Source organism: Embiotoca jacksoni, unplaced genomic scaffold (assembly GCF_022577435.1).
Source record: "Embiotoca jacksoni isolate LCO1_2020_lvr unplaced genomic scaffold, fEmbJac1.0.p SCAF_12, whole genome shotgun sequence".
Lineage (NCBI taxonomy): Eukaryota > Metazoa > Chordata > Actinopteri > Embiotocidae > Embiotoca > Embiotoca jacksoni.
The window spans coordinates 11,331,204-11,351,011 of record NW_027185252.1 but is presented as its reverse complement, the minus strand read 5'-3'; the positions used below and the strand labels follow the sequence as shown (position 1 = coordinate 11,351,011).

General features: G+C 40.5%; 4 protein-coding genes across 5 annotated transcripts in view; 1 reads left to right on the top strand and 3 right to left on the bottom strand.

Annotated features, from left to right (window-relative positions):
- Positions 1-1,066, top strand: part of LOC138195424 (glutathione S-transferase A4-like) — a 3,782-nt gene extending 2,716 nt beyond the window's left edge. Inside the window, exons 6-7 of the mRNA XM_069144803.1 lie at positions 478-603; positions 737-1,066. Of these exons, the coding sequence (XP_069000904.1) occupies positions 478-603; positions 737-877 (267 nt within the window). The 3' untranslated portion in view covers positions 878-1,066. The remainder of the gene's footprint in view (positions 1-477; positions 604-736) is intronic.
- Positions 1,067-1,160: 94 nt separating this feature from the next.
- tmem14a (transmembrane protein 14A) lies at positions 1,161-2,768 on the bottom strand. Of its 2 annotated transcripts, none has more exons than XM_069144804.1 (5): positions 2,678-2,768; positions 2,098-2,225; positions 1,904-2,005; positions 1,709-1,796; positions 1,161-1,616 (listed from the first exon to the last, which is right to left on the bottom strand). In XM_069144804.1, exons 2-5 carry the CDS (start codon positions 2,171-2,173, stop codon positions 1,574-1,576), a joined length of 309 nt encoding a protein of 102 aa, XP_069000905.1. In that variant the 5' UTR covers positions 2,174-2,225; positions 2,678-2,768; the 3' UTR covers positions 1,161-1,573. The 2 variants fall into 2 exon arrangements, with proteins under 2 accessions (XP_069000905.1, XP_069000906.1); XM_069144805.1 differs by having other exon boundaries at positions 2,098-2,187; positions 2,678-2,763.
- A 659-nt stretch (positions 2,769-3,427) lies between these two features.
- Positions 3,428-14,330, bottom strand: agpat5 (1-acylglycerol-3-phosphate O-acyltransferase 5 (lysophosphatidic acid acyltransferase, epsilon)). The gene is made up of 8 exons (XM_069144802.1): positions 13,492-14,330; positions 12,708-12,777; positions 12,506-12,621; positions 12,308-12,397; positions 11,077-11,167; positions 9,686-9,847; positions 6,643-6,766; positions 3,428-5,506 (listed from the first exon to the last, which is right to left on the bottom strand). Exons 1-8 carry the CDS (start codon positions 13,708-13,710, stop codon positions 5,281-5,283), a joined length of 1,098 nt encoding a protein of 365 aa, XP_069000903.1. The 5' UTR covers positions 13,711-14,330; the 3' UTR covers positions 3,428-5,280.
- A 1,120-nt stretch (positions 14,331-15,450) lies between these two features.
- Positions 15,451-19,808, bottom strand: part of mcph1 (microcephalin 1) — a 29,037-nt gene continuing 24,679 nt past the window's right edge. Inside the window, exons 14-15 of the mRNA XM_069144799.1 lie at positions 16,124-16,361; positions 15,451-16,028 (exon numbers count right to left, since the gene is read on the bottom strand). Of these exons, the coding sequence (XP_069000900.1) occupies positions 15,967-16,028; positions 16,124-16,361 (300 nt within the window). The 3' untranslated portion in view covers positions 15,451-15,966. The remainder of the gene's footprint in view (positions 16,029-16,123; positions 16,362-19,808) is intronic.

The following is a 19,808-nucleotide window of genomic DNA, read 5'->3' as shown; positions in this document are numbered from 1 at the left end:
TCCTCACTTGAGAGTTCACAGTAGGATTGATGAAGAAAGCGGATGGTGTTTTCACCACTATTCTACTACAGGGCTCTATGAGTTGTGGGTGCTTGCTCCTGGGTGGCCACAGTACCTGTGTGCTGGGAAGGACAATAGTCCACTGTACTGGAAATAATAGCAATGAGTTCCATCAAATATCATATTAGTGGGGTACCCCACACCCAGGAAAATTAAAAGTGTTTACAGATATTGTTGGACCCTCCAATTTCTCATTGTTTAGGATTTTCTGACAGTTGTGTGATTTTTTTTTTTAAATTTATTTTTTAAAATTGTCGTAGAAAGCTGATCCACACTGTATATGGGATTTACTTCCCTGCTGTCGATATCGCTGCCGTGGCAACGTTAGCTGATGTAAACGACCTGCAAAACTAAAATACCGAGTTGAAAATCTGTGAACTAAAAGAGGATATCGTGTCTCTTTAACAACCTTCTCAGGCGCTGGCTGGCCCCGTGTACCTGGTCGGAGGTAAACTCAGCTGTGCAGATGTGCTGCTGATGGAATGCACTCTGATGCTGGAGGAGAAATTTACTGGAATTCTAGCAGATTTTCCCAACATCAAGGTATAAGTGACATTGTATAGAGCGTGCCATACAGCATAATAAAAAGTAGAAAGCATGGCGTCTAAAATCCCATCACGTGGTTAACACTCCGTACTGTACTCCTGTTTAAAGTTGTCTCGCCGTTTCCCTCCAGTCTTTCCAGGGCAGGATGACCCGTATTCCTGCCATCAGCAGGTTCCTGCAGCCAGGCAGCAAGAGGAAGCCGCAGCCAGATGAAATCTACTCGAAGACCGTCCTGGAGGTGTTCAAAATGACCTCTTTACCACTTCCATAAACTCTGTTAAAGATCTACCACACTCCTGACCACATTTGCAACATGTGGATCCATTACACCGAGGTGAATACTGCACTATCCTACAAAAAAAAGAACAGAATCTATTCAGAGGAATTTATCAAACGTTTCACATTATGTACGACCTCTGATGTAAAGATGTTAAGGAAATAAACTTTATTTTAGAGAACATTTATGAAGCTGCTGTTTTTGTTCTGTGTCAAATCACGATTGCCTTTTTTTTTTCCAATCACCACACCTTGTACACACACACACAAAAAAAAAATCATTGTAATTAATTTATTTAGTTTTGCTTTTAGTACAAAAATCACAAACATACGAACTTTAATTGCTTTCCCTCAAAGATAATTAACTAAGTGTGCTATTTTAGCAACCTAAAATACTGACGTTATGGTGTATACTGTACAGAAAAACCCCATCTGCTAAGCACCCACACGGCCCACGTGAATCACAGAACTTGATCTCATGTCTTGAGATTTAGATTAACACTGCCACGTATACAAAAAAACTCAGTTTGATTTATGTAAGATTATCAAAACGGATGTACGTTAACAAGAGCTCATCATAAAAACGCTCAACAGAAGACTCGTTTTCGTGTGCGAGATGACGTGCTCTTTAAAACGAGGTTGGTCCGTTGAGAGCCGGAGGGCCCTCTCCGTGTCAGTGCGGTTCTCCACGTCACCCCATGATCAGCAGTAAGAGGCGAAACACCATAAACAAACTGTAATAAACAGACCGCAATTAAAAAAAAAGAAAAGACAAAATCAGCAAGTTTCACAATCCTTGATTTCCTGCATGCAGAGTGACTCTGACCTTAGACCCGCCATCAGACCCGCAGGCAGTAATTTCCCAGATTTCTTGTATCTCAGTCCCATGACGAGTGAGAGGATCCCAGAGGCAACTGAAAGAAGGAAAACATTGAGACACAATACCAGCTGGGCATTTAATCAAAACTCGCTGACGGTATGAGCTGCTGAACTACAGCATCTCGGGGTGAGTCGTACTCACACAGCGAGACCTTGATGTCTTTTGGGTCGTTGGAGACATTAAAGGCACCGTAAAAAGACAATCCACCAAAAACCAGACCAGCCATCATGGACATGACACTGCCTACGATGAAACGCAAGACGCATCGAGATAATCAGGTTAAATATTGAACAAATGATCTTTGTTTGAGCTTTGAGTTCAAGTAAATCATCAACCTTTTCTCTTGTATCCCATGAATCCTCCGAAAGCGATGGCTGCAGCATAGCTAAATCCAATCCAGTCCACCGCCATCGCAAAGCTGGAAACTAAATACAGAGCAGGCTGTCAGCTGTGTTTGGTACTCCTGTTGAAATGAGACATTAAATGTTAGAAAACAAGCAATTTACAAAATTTCATAAAATATACAGTGACCTATTTCAGTTATCGCAGAGGACTTTTTGACATTATTTCATCTTCATATTTAAAAAAAAAAAAAAAAAAAAAAAAATCTTTAAAAAGAATGTAGAAACATCAGGAACTAAGATGTAAACTAATTACATTTCAAGGCCAACAAATAACTTGGTCTTTAACTTTCCAGCAAAGTCATTCAGTTCTAAAATCTTGTATCTTCCTGCATTAACCTGACAGACCTCCAGATGTCGCTGTGAGCCCTCCGGTGACTCAACTATGAAACAACAGCAGAAGAAGGTTGCAGCCGAACGCGCACATTCAGCCTAATAATTTAGTAGACGGTGTTGCATGTTATCTGACGGCCATCGTGCAGTTGTGTGGTTAGTATGGATTGATTTTACACACCTGGAGTCCAAACAAGAGAGCAAGGCAGCACCAGTAGCAGGAAGACACGCACTTCCAAAGCCGTGATTACACTTCCTCGTTGCTTCCCACAAACCGTAATGCGCATGTGCTAATTGGTTTTGTGGTGCGTTTGATAAAGTGGGAAAGTAAAGGCACGGAGTTTCCGTTTATAATGTAATTACACGAGTGACGGTTTTATTTTTGATTGTCGAGTATAACATCACGCACATGGACTCTTTGATAAAGTTACTCTGTCTCGTGGGCAAATATCACAACTCATTAAGCCAGAATATTACAGTTTAAACCAATTACAACTTTTATATTGAACTACAACTTCATATAAATATTTATTTTTATAGAATATGTAAAAACAAACAAGCCTTGAAGACATCTCTTCTTTACAGGACTACTGTGGGAAGTAATTGTGGATTGTTGTTGAGATATTGGCTCATTTGAACATTTATTGAAATACAATCCTGAGAGAAGTTTAAAAGGAAATAAAATAAATATTTGGTGAAGCTAAAAACTCTATGACATCTGATATGTGCAAAAAAAAAGGCTGGAAACCACTGGTTCAGTCTATTAAAATGTGTTGTATTTCAAAAGATCGCGGAAATATAAAGTACCATCAAATAGACACATTCAACTAAAGTACAAGCGCCTCAAATTTGTGCTCAAATAGAGTACTTGAGTAAATGTGCCCAGGTTACTTTCCACCACCATTAATATAACAGAGAAAACGGAACTCTCCCCAAAGAAAATCACTTTATTTCACTCTGCCCACTCGTTTCCATCCCTTACACACATTTGAAGGTTTCATCATTTAATAATAGTCCTCAAAAAGTGTAAATCGATGCATTCTTGGAGCAAAAATAAGCCACTATGAACTGTAGACAATGTGACCACAGGCTGCAGTGAGCAGCAGCAGCTCCAGCAGAGCGGTCTCCGTGCAGTCACCCGGCGGAGAAGAGCCACCGTGGCCCTCCGCGAGACGGCCGAGGAGCGACTCCTCCAAAGAGAAGGCACACGTTTCCAAAAACAGTTGGCATTTAAACACTGTCTACACAGAGATTCCTGATGAGTCACAGTCTGATCTTGTCAGGATAAAAAATGACTATAAAAATGGCTGACAAGGGTCGTTTAAGAACGAGGAAGGATTATTCAAGTGAGGTATTGGAGCGACATGTAAAAACCATGAGATTATTTGTACCGTCCACATGAGGAAAACAAACCTAAGTCTAGGGGACGACGAGGCGGCGCGTATGTAAAGTGACTCGTGGAAAATACAATGATTTCATCACAGTAAACAACAAAACAAAGGACATACAGTGCATTTTACAATACATTGATGTTTATAATACACATGGCTTTGAGTGCACAGGAACCTGTGATATACCATTAACATGGCTTCGTAAGCTGTTTGTTAGGTAGATACCTTCATGTGGACCCTAACATCGTATTCAAAATAACAGATGCATATAAAAGTTATGAAACTGAACAATCCTGTATAAAAAAAAAAAAAAAAAAAAAAAAAAAAATTAAAAAAAAAATCAAATTAGAATAATTTTAATCCAGACATTACGTTTGTCATCAGGGCTGGCAATCAAACAAGTATTGCTTAACACAAAAACACGTACAGACTCTTATTAGACCATCGTGGAAAAAACACCACATTTTGGCAATGACTGACATTTTAAGGTTGAAGTATTATTTTTACACTGGTAGAACAGTTTTAACACACACACTCCTCCATCGAGAGCTCTGACAGTGTTCACAGACAAAGATTGGGCTCAAAAATATGTAACAGATTGTGTTTTGTAAGGATATCAGCGTTCGTATTGGTGTCTTTATCATGAAGAAACACGTTGGGTTTTTTTTGCGGCTACATTCATTGTCATGAAGTAAAGTGTTGACAGTGTGAGTATTTCTGGCAAACAAAGCAGCTGGTGTCGTGTTAATTTGAGGCCTGTATGCCGTTATTGTGTTGTACCAGTGTAAATCAATTTACGAGAGAAAAGTGTGTAATCCTCCTGATATGGGACTTGGCATAACAAATAGACATTATAACCGATATCGATGAGTCAGTGCACTTAATAATTAATGATCCGTCATCAGGAAGCTACCGGCAGTTACATGCAGTAGCCGAGCAGGATCATTAAATGCGTTTTTACAGTACTTCGCGCACTTTGTTCTCAAAAATCATTTAAAATTGGCCAATGACTGAAGGAACAAACAGCATGCACGAATGCTAAATCGGATGAGGGGGGACTTATTTTAAAGAGAAGTATGTAGCTATTTTTTTTTTATTGTATTATAGAGATCGAGGAGTATTTTTGAGAAATATAATACTTTTCATTAAACCCACTCATGTTTTCTTATCATTTCAGGCTGCAAATCCAAATAACTTGCGGGAACAAGTAGCACAAAAGGCTCAACGTTTCTCAGTATCTTCGGTCAACAGTGGGACAGTCAATCTCTGAGCCTCCTCTCCGATACTGCTCTGTATCTGCAACACACCCTCGTGTTGTTGGGATACAGGGAAATGGCACCGTCTCTCCCAAGTCTTTTGTGCGTCTCATGGCTGGCAGCCTCGAGCCCGTTTGTTAAGGGAAAGCGTTCACCCACAGCCAGCCCAGCAGCGTCCCGCACACCCAGGTCCTCAAGTACAGTTTCCTGCCGCTCTCCGTCAGCAGCATCGGCAGTGTCAGGCCCCCCAGGATCATCACCGAGGGGATAGTTTTTGAGAGCTTCAGCGGAGAAGGTTTGCCCTCCCCGGGGAATCTGCCCTTTTTGTCTGAATCCCGAGACTCGTAGAAATCAGTCAGCAACCTTTGAAAAAGACAGATAACTCTTAGGAAATCATCCTGTCTGAAAAAGGCACGAGGACGCGAGAACAAACGGCAGACGGGAACGAGACGGGGCAGGGATCTGTCATACAAAGGTTGTCGTCGGGAGTTGGTTTTTAACAGCGGTCGCAGCACAAACGCTGCACCCCAAATCGCATCGAGGATTTGTGTTGCTTGGCTGTTGTTGCCAATGTTGACGTCAATGGATTACAACTTTTACATGTCACAACAACATAAACTTCCAGACATACTTCAACAGCATATTCAAAAGGTTTTAGTTTCAACAGCAATTCAGTTTAATGTATTAAGAAGACCAAAAAAAAGAGAAGCTTTGAGAAGCTGTAAGTGCAGGAAAGTTTTAGAGAGTTATCCATCCATCAGCCTCTTTACGCTTATCGCAGATATATTGCCGTATATGTTGTCCGATGTGCACCGATATAAAACCGCTGGATTGGGACCAGTAAGAGTTTATGCAGGACAAGTTGACTGGCCAGTCAAGAGTCTGTGATGCGAGTGTGTTTAATATGACGCCATAGTTTTTAAGAAACGCGACCAATAAAATACATAATGATTCTCCAGAATCCACATCGGGAAGACGACCGCATTACGAGTTGTGCTCTCAGCCTCTGGTCGTCCATAACATCCACACTCGCTAAATTGTTATTATCATAAATACGGTTCTTGTATAATAAAAAAACTGATCCAACAGGAACTTCCCTGTTCATACCGATTATAATAAATCACCAAAATCATGTAAAAATGATCGGGCCAGTGAAAACAGAAAATGGGCCAGTAAAACTCCTACTGTTACAATGCACACTATATGAATTAATATGTTTTTAGTTTTGGACTTCCACTCTGAGAAGTTGTGATAAAAGTCTTTCAATAGTTTCATTACATTTCACTGGTCTACACTGAGGGGAACCACATATAATCAGATTTTCTGAATGAATTCATATTAATTTGCAGTTTTCTCAACCATATGGTCACACAGAAACCAAGATGCATCATATGTGTAAGACTGCTGGCACACAGAAGAAAAAAACTCAATCGCCTTTAAAATATTGACTGGATGACGTGCAATTTCAACAGAATAAATTGCTCCACCCAAACACTCACCGGTCTTTGATTTCGAACCGATCGTGCAGCCACCTGCGGAAAAACATTGGCTCTGGAGGAATTTCCTTCATGTCCACACGGTCAAAGTGGATGTGGACTCGGGGACATTCTTTGCACAGGAATTCTGTCGAACACAAAAACAAAAAAAAAATAATAAAGAGACTAAACAAAAACAGGAAAAGGCTTTCAGCAAAACGGCACGTACAGTAAGTAAGCAGTTAAAATCAACCCGAGGTGACGGTGAACGAGTCAACCTTCAGATTAAAGGTACTGAAGAGCAGCAGAAGAAAGAAGCTGTGTATGTGTTACATAACTGATTGTTGAATGAGAGCAGACACAGAACAGAGAACGAAATCAGCTCGAAATCACATCAAATCAATCCAATTCAACATCGGACATGAAAGAATAAATGCATTTGAACTAAACGTTACTATTTAATGAGCTAAAAATCTGTGTCCATTTTTTTTTTCTTTTTTTTTTTTCTAATGTAAATATGTATAAAGGTTTTCAGCGTCGGGTCTTTGGCCGAATTAAATGGTCGGGGCAATAAGTGAAGGAGGAAAAGCAAAGTGTCCGAGAAGGTCGGATATAAAAAAATGTAGCCAAGTGTGAACGCTCAAGGCTACACGTGTATCCCCGGAGACCTTCAACTTCCTGTTTCCACAACACGCAATATTGTCAGGAAGTGTGGCAGCGCGGCCCGAAGAGGAAACTTCATCGAAGTCAGCAGCGAGAGAGAGCGCGGCCTCCATCAGCTGCTGCGCGCATTTCAATTGACCTTGGGAGACACAGCACGGGCCCGCTTCGTGATCGCCCGACGCGCGACGCCTCGTTGCAATAAGGCCGACGATCGGAGAGAGAAAACAGATCCCTGTTAAACCTCCGTCGCCGACCGCAGTTAACAGGACGGCGATGAAGTCTGAGGTCCACCGGAGACGGCCGTTGCGTCCGCGGCGTTGCGAGCTGCACGAGCTGCGACGAGCTCTCGAGAAAAACCTCGCGTCGGCTTTTAAATACATAATTGAATCGACGAGACGCCCCGATGATAAACCGAGAACGCGGCTTTAAAGTTCAACCTCTATTTCTGAGTTCATTTTATACAAAGACCTTATTTTTAATTTTTTTTTTTTTTTTAAAAACCCCAAAACAATCAAACTCAATATTGGAGGTAGAGTCACCTCCGCCGCATGAGGCCAGGAAGTGCGTGATGAGAGGAATGCTCTTCCATTCTCTGTTCTGTTTATTCCCGACCGAAACGGGATGTTTTTTTATTCTTGCGTTCAAATAGCGCTCGTCAAACAACTGGGAACACAGAATAATCAAAGACTCCAAAACACAGAGTCACGCTGTTTACAGGAAGGCAAGAAGCTTAATAGGTCATGTTTACTATGTGATTAATTACTGGTGGAGGGGGGAGGGGGGGGAGGAAGAAGGGAAAGGAGGAAGGGGGGGGTTGTACTCAATGTGGCAGGATTAATAATACAATGTGTGTTTATAGATACTCTGATTAACGAGATAGAGGCAGACTGGAGCTGCTGTTCTGGTATCTTCTGCTTCTTTTTTTTTTTTTATAAAAACCTCCTGCATTAACAACTGGTATTTTAATTTGAAAAAAAATGTAATATTATTGGAAATAGTTTAATAGCTCAAAGGCCAGTATCCAGGAAGTATTTTAGCCTTTGTCCTAACTGTATTGTTGATAACTACTTTGCATCTAAATGTCATTTTTATTGTTTATCATATACATATAAAGTCATTCTAATTCCTTAACTTAATGTAAATATGGGTTCCTCTGTAGCATGTTGTACTGCAAATTCTCAATGTAAATGTGAACTGTTGTGAGTGTTGTATGGTTAGGTTATATATTTTATATGAAAGAGGGCTACAATGAAGTCGATCAGTTCATTAGTAGACAGACAGAACAATAAATGGTTAATTATTTGACTGACTAGATTTTTTTTTGTCAAATAAAATCAATAATTTCTAGTTTGGACATTGATGTGAGACAATCTGCTCCCTTTTTTTGATCTTACGTGACTGAAAATGAAATATAACATATGTTCAGACATTTGGTGAGCTCACCCTACGCTCCAGGATATTGTGATTTTTCATTATTTTCTGTTTTTATACCAAATGTTTAATCGAATAATCGAGAAAACAGATGACGGAACAATCAGTGGTGGAGAAAATAGGGTTGCAGCACTAATAGAGACCACGGGACCAATTGAGGATGTGAAACAGCAGCAAGTAATGGAGATAAAAACAAACTAGAAACGGACTTCATGGTCGTCAGGCGCAAAACTGTGCGGCCAGAATTAGCTTTTCATGAAACCGAAGCCTTTGCACATACGTCTGATCAAATGTCAATGTGGAGATTAGTTTTAACAGAGCCGGTGGATTTGTCAACAAACACGATGCATTCTAGGACAAAGGAAGCCGTGTTACGGATGGCTGTTATTCACTTTCAGTTACAGGTGGACAGACTGCGTTTACACCTGGCTGAGGTCCAATCACGTTGAGAGCACACGTGGTCCCTATGATCCGACTGCATTCTGCTGAATTTAAATTAACGTGTGCGTTAACTTATCCGCATAAAGTCTTCAGATACCGATCACATTTCCTTGCCCGGTGTAAATGGGAGCGGCACCTGATATAAGAAGTGTTGGCTGTGTCCTTGAATTTCTCCAGCGTGTCTATTATATTCCAGTTGTGCGTCACATCACATTACATTTCATTTAGCTGACGCTTTTATCCAAGGCGACTTACAATAAGTGCATTTACAACCGTGAGGGTACAAAACCCAGAACAACAAGAATCAAGAAAATACTATTTCCTCAAGAAAGCCAAACTACAAAGTGCTATCAGTAAGTGCCATGTTAAGCGCTACTAAAGTTCTACCTATTCAAGGTAAAGTCGGAAGAGGCGCATGTATTTCTTTTACCCGTAAAAGATCCACATGCGAATCCCTGAGTAAGACCAGCGTGGTCGAATTTCCATTTCGTTCCAGAGCCCCCCGGGTTTCAGCGCTCGGGTGCCTGCTTACCTGGCATTGAAGGCGCAGGTGTTCTTTGACCAGAGGTATTCAGCGTTCCCTCGTAGGCCACTGTGATGTCATACACGGCGTCCAGGTGGCCCTTCATGGTCGTGATGGCTATGTGAGACGCTTTCATCCTGGGTGTTAGCGTGTGCTTCAGAATAGCCAGGCCTGTAAAAACAAATGTAGCAGCTGTAACAAATCCATTAACTGTGTGAATATTAAGCTTTCCATATCAGCCTGTACAATTATGTTAATTCTGTCCCGTGTGACCCGCTGCTGTGTTGGCGGGCCGTGCAATCACAGCTTCTCGTATTTGAGTCCGGCCGGGGAAACTTCTCTGTACGCCCTTCTCCCCGTCTCTTCCCTCATTTCCTGTCATCCTTCTAAAGTCCAGTGTCAAAATAATGGCTAAAATCACACAGAAAATACCTTCAATTAATATATAAAAAAAAACAACCCAAACACATGATTTAAATTCTGTGTGAATGCTTGTGTCTGTTTCTGTCACCACAGTCTGTCGCTCCTCAGTGGTTGTGGCCCCATCCCGTGCTCACTAATACCTCACTAATAGCAGATAATGTCGTGTGCACATGTCGGCTTTCCAGAGCGATTTATTTGGATTAATGGGGGAAGGTGATATTCAGGGCTGTAGCTCAGAGATAGTCTTAATCTCCGCAGAATCGATGCAGTTTGTGAGCTGACCGGCACACTACACTGAATAATGGCATCATAACAATCATGCAGATGTGCCAAATGCTGTGAAAGCCAAAAGTTACATTGTACTAAAATAACAAGAACAATATAATTCAGAGTATTTCAGTTCTTTTTGGTACAAAAACAACCATTAAAGACATTTCTTTTTAGTCCTTTGAGTGATTTTTTTTTTTTTTTTTTTTTTTTTATATACTTCTCTTATGGACCAACAGCAGGTCAACATTTTTCCTCAAAATTCTTTGCAGAGGCGGGATATTGAATAAATAGCTTTTGTGGAAGGTGACCACTTTCTGGCAAGACAATATTATCTTAATATAGCGAGTATAGCAGTATTAAAGACTTTCGCTATTTGTATACTTTTAACACAAAATCTTTTGCAAAAATGTCCCCAAAAAGTACAATTTTGAGGCCATTTTACCAGTAAATTATTTTCTGTCTTCTCTGCCTTTAACTTTGACAGTTTTCTAGTTTATGAAACACTATTCTAATAATTTCCTATTTAAATTGCAAAACTAACTTTGGAATAAAGAGTTTTATGACTCTGTATGCAGCTGGTGCTCAGTGGTCAATGACCACAAGTCACACAACAAAACGTAGCGAGTCAGCTGTTTTACAGACCGAGTGGGCTGTATTGAATTAGTATGCAGCAGTACAGCAGTAAATGGCAGCTAGCCTGCCTTTACCTTCTTTTGTAGCAAAAGCCTGACTGTCAGCGATAACATTCTTGAGCTCTGGATTATACCGCGTTCCTTCTGGGAAGATGACGAGGTACATCTGTGGGGAGAGAAACACATGAAATGAAAGTTTCAGTGGCAGCTCTTTCCGCACTGGCCAAAAAAGAAGTTCTCACATTTACATTTGTCATGTTTCGAAGAAAACTTTGATTTTCACTGCTTCGTACCAATTTAGTTCGGATCGCAAATGAAACAAAAAAGTTTTTGCTGATGGGAGACTAAACCTGCGGATCAGGTGGTAATTTGCATCCCGTCCTCTCTGAGGTCAACAGTTACCAGGAAGCTGCACCTCTCTGATCATTTACTTTAACACTGGTGCTGAATGAATGTATACAAGCGTCAGTCTTTTACTTTGTCTGGTGAATGCTGATGCTGAAACGGCTTTTTCAACAAGACGAACTTACATTTGCACACAATGAAACAATGCAGCAGCTCATTATGTCACGATATGACAAAATATGATATGTGTTTTTGAATGACTGGTATCAACAGCCAGTTCTTTTTTTTTTTCCACTCAAACAACTGGTGACAACCGGTTATGTTTACTTTCACTTTCAGCACTGAACTTCACAATCCTTTGGACCACTTCCGTAAAACACCCACACCCACACACACACACCCACACCCACACCCACACACACACACATACACACACACACTAACACACTAATCCCCCACAGTCAAATCCAAAAAGCGATTAGAAACAAGCCCCTTTCAGCACAATAACACAGACGGCAACGTCCGATTATCCAGTTCATTTCATTGGTGCTGCCGTCATCAGATGTCTTCGTGAAACAATCTATTCATCTCAAAGTCCTAATTGTACACTGTGTACAATGAAAATGAATTTATGGAAGACTATTTATTGACGGTAGTTAAACGAAACGCCTTTACAATTGTATTTTTTTTTTTTTGGTTGGTATGTTTATTCATAAACACGTTATTTTTTTTTATAGATATGACATGAGATAAAGATGCCAAAAAGTATCACATGGACTTTGGCACGGGGATAAAACCTAATTACAAGCTTTTGTAATTATCTAAAAACATTTGGAAATAAGTCCTGGTTTTATAAATATGCCCCCTTAAATCCTTGCCTTGTTTTCTGTTCTCCCTTATAAGAGAGAACAGACATGCATGTAGAAAAGGGGCAAATTCAGAACATTTAAAGTTTACTTACTGGTGCACCACATCGAGTCTGAGTAAGGAGCTTCTTACTCATCGACTTTTCATTAAACTTTGCGCTTCGTTTCACGTAGATTCCCCCGTGCTGAAAGAAAAAGACCCTCTAATGAGACAATGTGATCAATGTAATTCAAATTTCATTCACTTCTTTCATTTGCAGAATGACATCCTCATACTCACACAGTTGCATTACCTGAGAGAAATACCATCCGTAAATCGGGAGCCACTTGAGTCCATCTTTAAGGACGTATCTGACATGACCAAGAGCACTCTGCCTGATGGCGAGCATGTCTGCAATGATCCAGTCAGCTACAAGGAAAGCAGAGAGTCGATATTTTAACTGCGCGTCGCAACGGACTGGACACTTTTAAAGCTGCGTATTCAAAATACATTACCTGTACATTGGTGATTTGACAGGTAGATCACGTTCTCTTTGTTCTTTGGTATATCTCCATATATAACAATCTACAGAGAAAGGAATTAAAAGCAGGTCAACGATATTACACAAGGCAGCAAAAAGATAGATGTTCTGTACGATCAGCGGTTTGCAAATCCATTACACATACAGATAAGACATTTCTTTCATTAGATATTTAAAATGCATTCAAGATTTAGTTCCAGTTCAGACCATTACTGCTCATTTGCGTCTGTTCGATAAACTCCAGAGTTCATTTACAACACTTCAATCTACATCCATTTCGTGCACTAATAGCATCCTTTCTATCGCCACTCTTTTTCTACACACCCTTACATACAGAAATACAAAGATACAGGGTGTGACAACAACAGGCTAAAAAAAAAAAAGTAGACTTTCTTGCCATGCAACTGGTTCACCCACATATTGTTCAGCTGTCGGGTTGTCTGGCTCCACTTAACTTTTTTTTTTTTTTTTTTTTTTTTTTTTTTGTACATTTGTATATTTTTCAAGTTTCAACAAATACAGAAACCTGCACAAAAAGAAAAAATAATAATAAAAAAAAAATGCATAGTTCTATGTGGGATGTGCATGTCTAGTTAATTACGAGCTCAAAGTCTGCAGGAGTTTTTTGCAGCTGTGTCATTGCATCTCTATTATTAGACTCCCCCCCCCCCCCCCAGCCCCCTCCACCCCCCCACCCCACCCCCTCCCCCACGGACGTGGCGAACACAACCATCAACATCAGCTCAGGCTTCACTCACCTCAACTCCTGTGTAGTTTTCAAAGAAGAACAGGACCATGCTCTGGTAGATGCAGTACAGCCGGTCGTCTAACTTGTGATACACACCGGCTGGTAGGACAGTCGAAAGTAAGCGCCAAGCCCCCCATGACAGCAGGTAAGCCGGGGCCGTCCCCAGCATGATCGTGGCTGGAAACCAGTACCGCAGCGAGTAGGTGTGCACGACCAAAGAGAGCAGCATGATTTCACCTCTGGCTCCACTTTAACAAAAAAACAACAACAACAACAACAAAAATCCCTGAAGTAGATTTGGTGGGTCTAACACTCAGCGGACCCTATCTGTCCCACACCACACTCGGCCTACTTTCAGCACACCTGCCCTGACAGGTCAACATAGGAAAGTGGCGAAAACTGCAGCAAGAAAAAAGGAGGAAGAGGAGGAGGAGGAGGAGGAGGAGAAGAGGAGCTACTCGGCTAAAAGCTAATTTTAACCTTGTGTGCAAAAAGCAGTTTGCCAAGTCGGCTTAAGCTCTGAACCCATGCTGCAACGCGTCAAAACAAAACTGCAGTTATCGGATTAGTATTAACATCGCAAGACAATAAGCCAGAAAACGACCTCAAGCAGAACTCCCGTCCACTGACTGTACGGAGTTAGCCTGCCATTGAACGTGGTTTGACAAAAACCAGGAAGTTTTACCGAGCGCCACGCAGGACATAAACCGTCTTCGCCGAGGTGCAAAAGATAATAAAGTCTAACGCAAAAGTCAGCCCGGTTGCTAAAATGAAAAATATTCTGTTTACTTCCTCAGTTCTTCATCTTTATCCTGCTAGCTGTTCACAAACTAGCTTCTTGCAGCAAACGTCACACGCCTCCCTACGTAATGACACCGTGGAACATCGACGAAGCTGATTGGCCGAACGACGCGCTGCGGGCCAGCCAATGAGCGACGAGACACCGTGAGCTCCAGAGGTTCTATTATTAAAGGACCAGACCGCTTTTTGCTGCAAACTCTTCACTCGCTTTCTCTGTTTTTATACATAGGATACAGCAAAAGCATGGAGTACTGTTGGTTTTTTTTTACATTTATTAGTTAGGAACCATGTACACTAAACATTAAACTCAGAAAATGTTTACAGTATGTACAGGATTCGTTGTTACTCACCTTAAACCATGTCAAAACACAGGTATTGTTAATAAGCCTCAAAGACTTATTTACATTGGTTCAAATTTTGAGAAGGAGTTACATGATTTGGCATATTGGACTGAGTGTGGGATGATAACAGAGGTGTGGTTTTTCCCAGTTTGCCATCAGTCATAATCTGCTGATTTGGGAGTAAAATATTGATACACTTCTTTATTTTACTGGGCTTGGCCAAATTAATTGGCTCCAAAAGATCAAGAGGCTGGAACATATTACATATTAGTTTCATGATTTGCCTCAGAAATCACTGTGCTGTTGTGACTGTTTCAAATTTGTATACTTTAAGAACCTATTATACTACACGCCTTGCATGTATTAATTGAATAAATAGTAACAGCAAGATAGATATGACAAAACTAACAATTCTAAAGTCTAGCACTAGTACATTTAACACTTGCATCATATAGTATTTGAGAAGATATGCTTCTTTCTATCTCTGCTGCGTAAATGACAAGTGTGAGTAAGAGCTGTGATACATCAGCTTGTTCATTTGTCACCTGCCACTCTGTGACCCTGCTGACTGGACTCTGCCCACTCTGCAGACTGATCTATCTCACCACTGTGTTTTGACCAGAATTAAGTTGTTCCTATCAAAAGAGCAGTAACTTCAGTATCTTAATTATTTTCTTAAATCAGTCATAGTTACATTAATATAGGCATACAAGATTTGATCCTGAAGGTGTCTGCACCAAATGTGTTGTTGTTAACGGATGACTTTGAATTTTAAACGACCGTTTGTTTGACAGACAATAAGAAAACCAATGAGCCAAATACAAATTTAAAAAAAAAAGTATTTATTAACAATATCATCACAAAATGTTTTTATGAGGATATCAAATTCACATTGCCTTAGAGTGTTGAGCTGGCTCAGAAAGTTGGTCTAAAATCATCTTGTAAAATAGTTAGAGTAGTGGTCGTTACTTTATGAAAACAAATGCAGAATGAAAAGGCAATTTTCCATGTTTCACAGTGGCTTATTACATTGTTGAAAATTAGACTGTCCAGAGAGGTACAGGTTTCCATGGTAACCAGGGACAAAAAGTGTTTAAAAACAGAAAATATATATATATCTATCTATCTGGTAACCAGGGACAAAAAGTGTTTAAAAACAGAATATATATAGATATCTATATCTATATCTATATCTATATCTATATCTATATATATTGAACACTGAACACATCAGCAAAGCAAGATGATGAACCTGCAGAATATGAACACTGTATGATAGAAATGAGGGTACACAGTCAGGGAAAAAATTTTATAAAACTAAACTTCACAGCCCAAAAAAATACTCAATGACAGCACTCCAGGTCGTAGTTATCATATGACAGCTGCTTCAGATGTGTGATGCTGTCTGAAATAAAACCACAAAAAGTGAGAAAAACAAACATTACAGGCATGATAAAAGATTTTAGCATTTATCACAGAGATTAGCAGAGTATGTCTTACCCAGCACCCACTGCTCAGACAGAATCCTGCTTCCCTCTGGCCTCCTGCCGCTGTACTTCCCGATGCAGATACCTGCCTGCCGCACGGTGTTGCAGACTGTTCCACCACAGAGCTCAATCAGCTCCACCAGACTCTGGGTGGGTGGCTGAGAATGCTGAGACACAAACATGGCTGGCTGGGCTTGGAACAGGTCCTGCTGGTGCTCCCCAGCAGACAGGTGCCTCTGGAGACGACATATCTGGGAAGAAAAATTGGCAGCTCACTCATGTCTGTATGGTAAATAGGAAGCGACTGCCAGGAGCCAGTGGACATGGCTTGGCATAAAAACTGGAAACAGGGGAATGGAGCTAGACTGGCCCTTTCCAAACAAACTAAAATCAACTCCAGAGCTTACTAATGAACTTGTTTATCAAAAGAAAGGTTTTCCACCATTTATTGGACGATCGTCGAAATATTCCAGCCCTTGAAGTGCAACAAAGCCAACAGAAGAGTGAGGGAACTGTCAGTCTAATGTTCATGAGCAAGTTACAACCTCAGAGTGAAAACAAATATACATGAATGGCATGTAGATCTAAGAATATCCCACAAGCCAAGAGAAGAAGGTTTGGCATCACTTGACATGGTAGTGATTGTGGTCAAATTAAGTATACCGAAATATATACCATAGACCCGACGGCACCACATGCCTGTCAATCAAACCAGAGACGCTACCTCAATTATGCCTCTCTTTAAAGCCTGGGATCTATATAGTTATTAAATTATTTTCAGAAGGATCACCAGAATACTGATCAGGAGTGAATTTAGGGAGAAAATTTACTGACTTTGTACCTTCATGAGAGAAGTTGAATGGGAGTCTACGGAGATTTTTTTAGAACCAGCCCCTAGCCCTCCTCGGGGATATTAGACTTTATGGCACTTATACATTGGCTTTACTTTTCAGATCTGGAAGCAACGTCCATTTTTATAGAGTCTGTGGGTGGTTTATGTGGATGACGACGAGGTTGTTTGTGACTATACTGCATTCTGAAAGTAGAAGTAGTTCAAATTTTCTGGAGACTGCCATGTTGCTCTTTTGGGAATGCACTCAACAAGGAATTGGGCCGTTCCCAAAAGGGACCTTTCCTAATTCTCAGCTGCCTGAACGCACAAGTATACAATATACAGTATATACTGTATATGCCCACACTGTCATGAGACGAGTACACAAGTGAAATATCCCCTGTGGATGCACAATGGTTGCGTAGAGACAAAATTACAGTAATCATGAGTTCCTGTTGTGTGATTTATGGTGAAATATTCATGAAAATCCTGCTGATTGTTTACTAATCTATCAATTCAGATTTGTCTTAGACATTCTTAAGGTTATTTTCAGCTTTCAATGTCTGCGCCTTGTAGTGCTACTGAATCAAGGTATAAAATGGAAAATCATGTCTCCTGTTTCATGGATGTATCTTGTGTGAGTCAAAAGGTCTTTTCTCTGACAAACATAAAAACTTTAATCTCCATAAGGAAGATTAGTTTAATCAGTCTGCATAACATAGGGTTCCCCTTTTGCATGAATTTGGCACATTTTGGATTATATTGATGTTTATAAATTTGTTGTCACTGATGAATAAATTCAATTCATAGAACTCTATTTGTCTCCTCCAGGGTATTATAGATAAATAAGGTATCCACTTTAACTCTGATGATCCTCATCTAAAAGTCATTAAAGCCACAAATTGAATACCCACAGGCCAGTCTCAGCATCGAAGTACTGAAACTAGACCGAAGGTGGCTGCAGGACCTACAGTACAACAGGAGTGCAAGAATTTGGTTGTGAAATTCAGATCCTTGAAAGCCACGACCGAAAGACTGCACCATGAAAGCTAAGTTAAACAGCAACACCGATTGTTAGAATGAGTAGAACATTTCTACACCGTTGGTAAATGTGAAAAGTCAATTTTGTGACAGCAGAATGTGAACCTCTTTGAAGGTTTGATGAGTGACGCTCTAAGCTGTCACTACAGGCCTGCTCTGTATCCAGCAGGGGTCAGTTAATAAACTGAAGGGGACAATCTGCTCTATTCTAAGTCGAATGCCGGGAAATAAGCTTTAAAGGTTTCAGTCTTTTGTCAATGTTCACACAGGTTTTTCCCTCTATGTCAAGAAATCAGCAGCTGTGTCAGAGGATCCAGGAGTCGGTGTCAGGTTAAAATGAACCCCCACTAAAGGGAATGATTGAAGACCATATGTAAGGTCTATTATGGGAGAAAAACAGTCCAACACAAAAGGGCAACAGGAAAGAGTGCCAGAAAAGTAAAATTATCTTTTAATCACACAATGCCCCACGCTTTCAACAACACTACGAGCAAGACTGGAAAAGCGGCTTCATCAATTTTAAATAATAGCTTTCTGTCGAGATTTGTCACATTTGTGTAAATGACCACCACGTGAGCACTTTGGCACCATTTTCGAACTAATCTGAGTCCACACTAACATGCTGATGATGCTGCTGGACAATAGCTGCCTCCTTTCTACGAACGCAGCGGCAGAATAATAAAATGCACAATTTAATTGCACCACAGCTGCTAGCAGAGACAACAAGGTCAGCAACACCAGTAATGTGCTCCCCATGTTAAATTAACCACTAGTAGTCATGGCTGACAGAGTTTGTCTCTGGAGGGTCACGTGACAGAGACGTGACGAATCAGGAAGGACCGGTCTGACTGATAAGACTCAATCAGTTAGTGTACTTCTGTTAGTACTCTTACATATTAGTACACTGACATGTGTAGTACATTCATTTTAAAAAGGTAGTGTTATCTCAAATCGCCCACTGACACTTTCTGCTCGTCCATGCGAAGAACACAATCCAGCAATTCTCAAACTAAAACTGGATCAGCACATAGAAAATCCCACCTCCTTACTTTGACAACTTAATCAATATCTCTCCCGACACACAGTACAGGGAAATGTTTCTTTTCGAGTCAGCAGAGACAGATTGTGCAGCCCAGCAATCAGGCAAGAATAAATGAAAATTCACATCCCAGTAACACAAAATACAGCGTGTGCCTGACAGTTCAGAAGACGTCATATATGCTCACAGCATGAGCAAGCTGTCTTGTGTGTGGTATCCATAGGATGTGGCTCCGTGACAAATTCAACAAATGATTCCTGTTAGTGAAGTTAGTTTAACTGAATCACTGTTTCTTCCCTCTCCTGTGCTTTCAATAACTGTAAAGTAAATTTAAATACAAAGACTGGTGCAGTTGAATCGACTGTTTGAGTGATTCAGCCCGAACACCTGAAAAAGTACGTGTTTTTGGAATGACGGCAAGTCCTTCCTCTGTGGTAATGTGCCTTAAATATGTTGCATTTCCTTTATACAGAAACTATTACATCAGCCTACTTCCTACAATTCTGTTTTGGGTTTCTATATTACTGCGGAGGGCCAATCTGAGGCTGAGCTTTCCTGTCAAAGAATGAAATATGCTGCAGTTGACAGTAAAATTACTATTCAGTGGACAATATATAGCTCTTCCTTCAAAGTTCACCTGCAGTTGGTTCCCTGATGTCATTCAAGCTTTACTGACTGCAAAAAAAAAAAAACTTTGTCAGGATGAGTTAATGCTGCAATTAGATTGAAAAGATTCCGCACATCAACATTTCTGTTGCAGGATAAAACTCGAACAGATAAAGGTTG

Coding starts and splice junctions, on each gene's coding strand:
- agpat5 (XM_069144802.1), bottom strand. CDS start 13,710: ATGCTGCTCTCTTTGGTCGTGCACACCTACTCGCTGCGGTACTGGTTT. Junction 6,767..9,685: donor ACCTGCGCCTTCAATGCCAG/GTAAGCAGGCAC, acceptor TGTGTTCGACAG/AATTCCTGTGCAAAGAATGT. Junction 5,507..6,642: donor CGGTTCGAAATCAAAGACCG/GTGAGTGTTTGG, acceptor TCTTTTTCAAAG/GTTGCTGACTGATTTCTACG.
- tmem14a (XM_069144804.1), bottom strand. CDS start 2,173: ATGGCGGTGGACTGGATTGGATTTAGCTATGCTGCAGCCATCGCTTTC. Junction 2,006..2,097: donor CATGGGATACAAGAGAAAAG/GTTGATGATTTA, acceptor GTTTCATCGTAG/GCAGTGTCATGTCCATGATG. Junction 1,797..1,903: donor AGACATCAAGGTCTCGCTGT/GTGAGTACGACT, acceptor TCCTTCTTTCAG/TTGCCTCTGGGATCCTCTCA.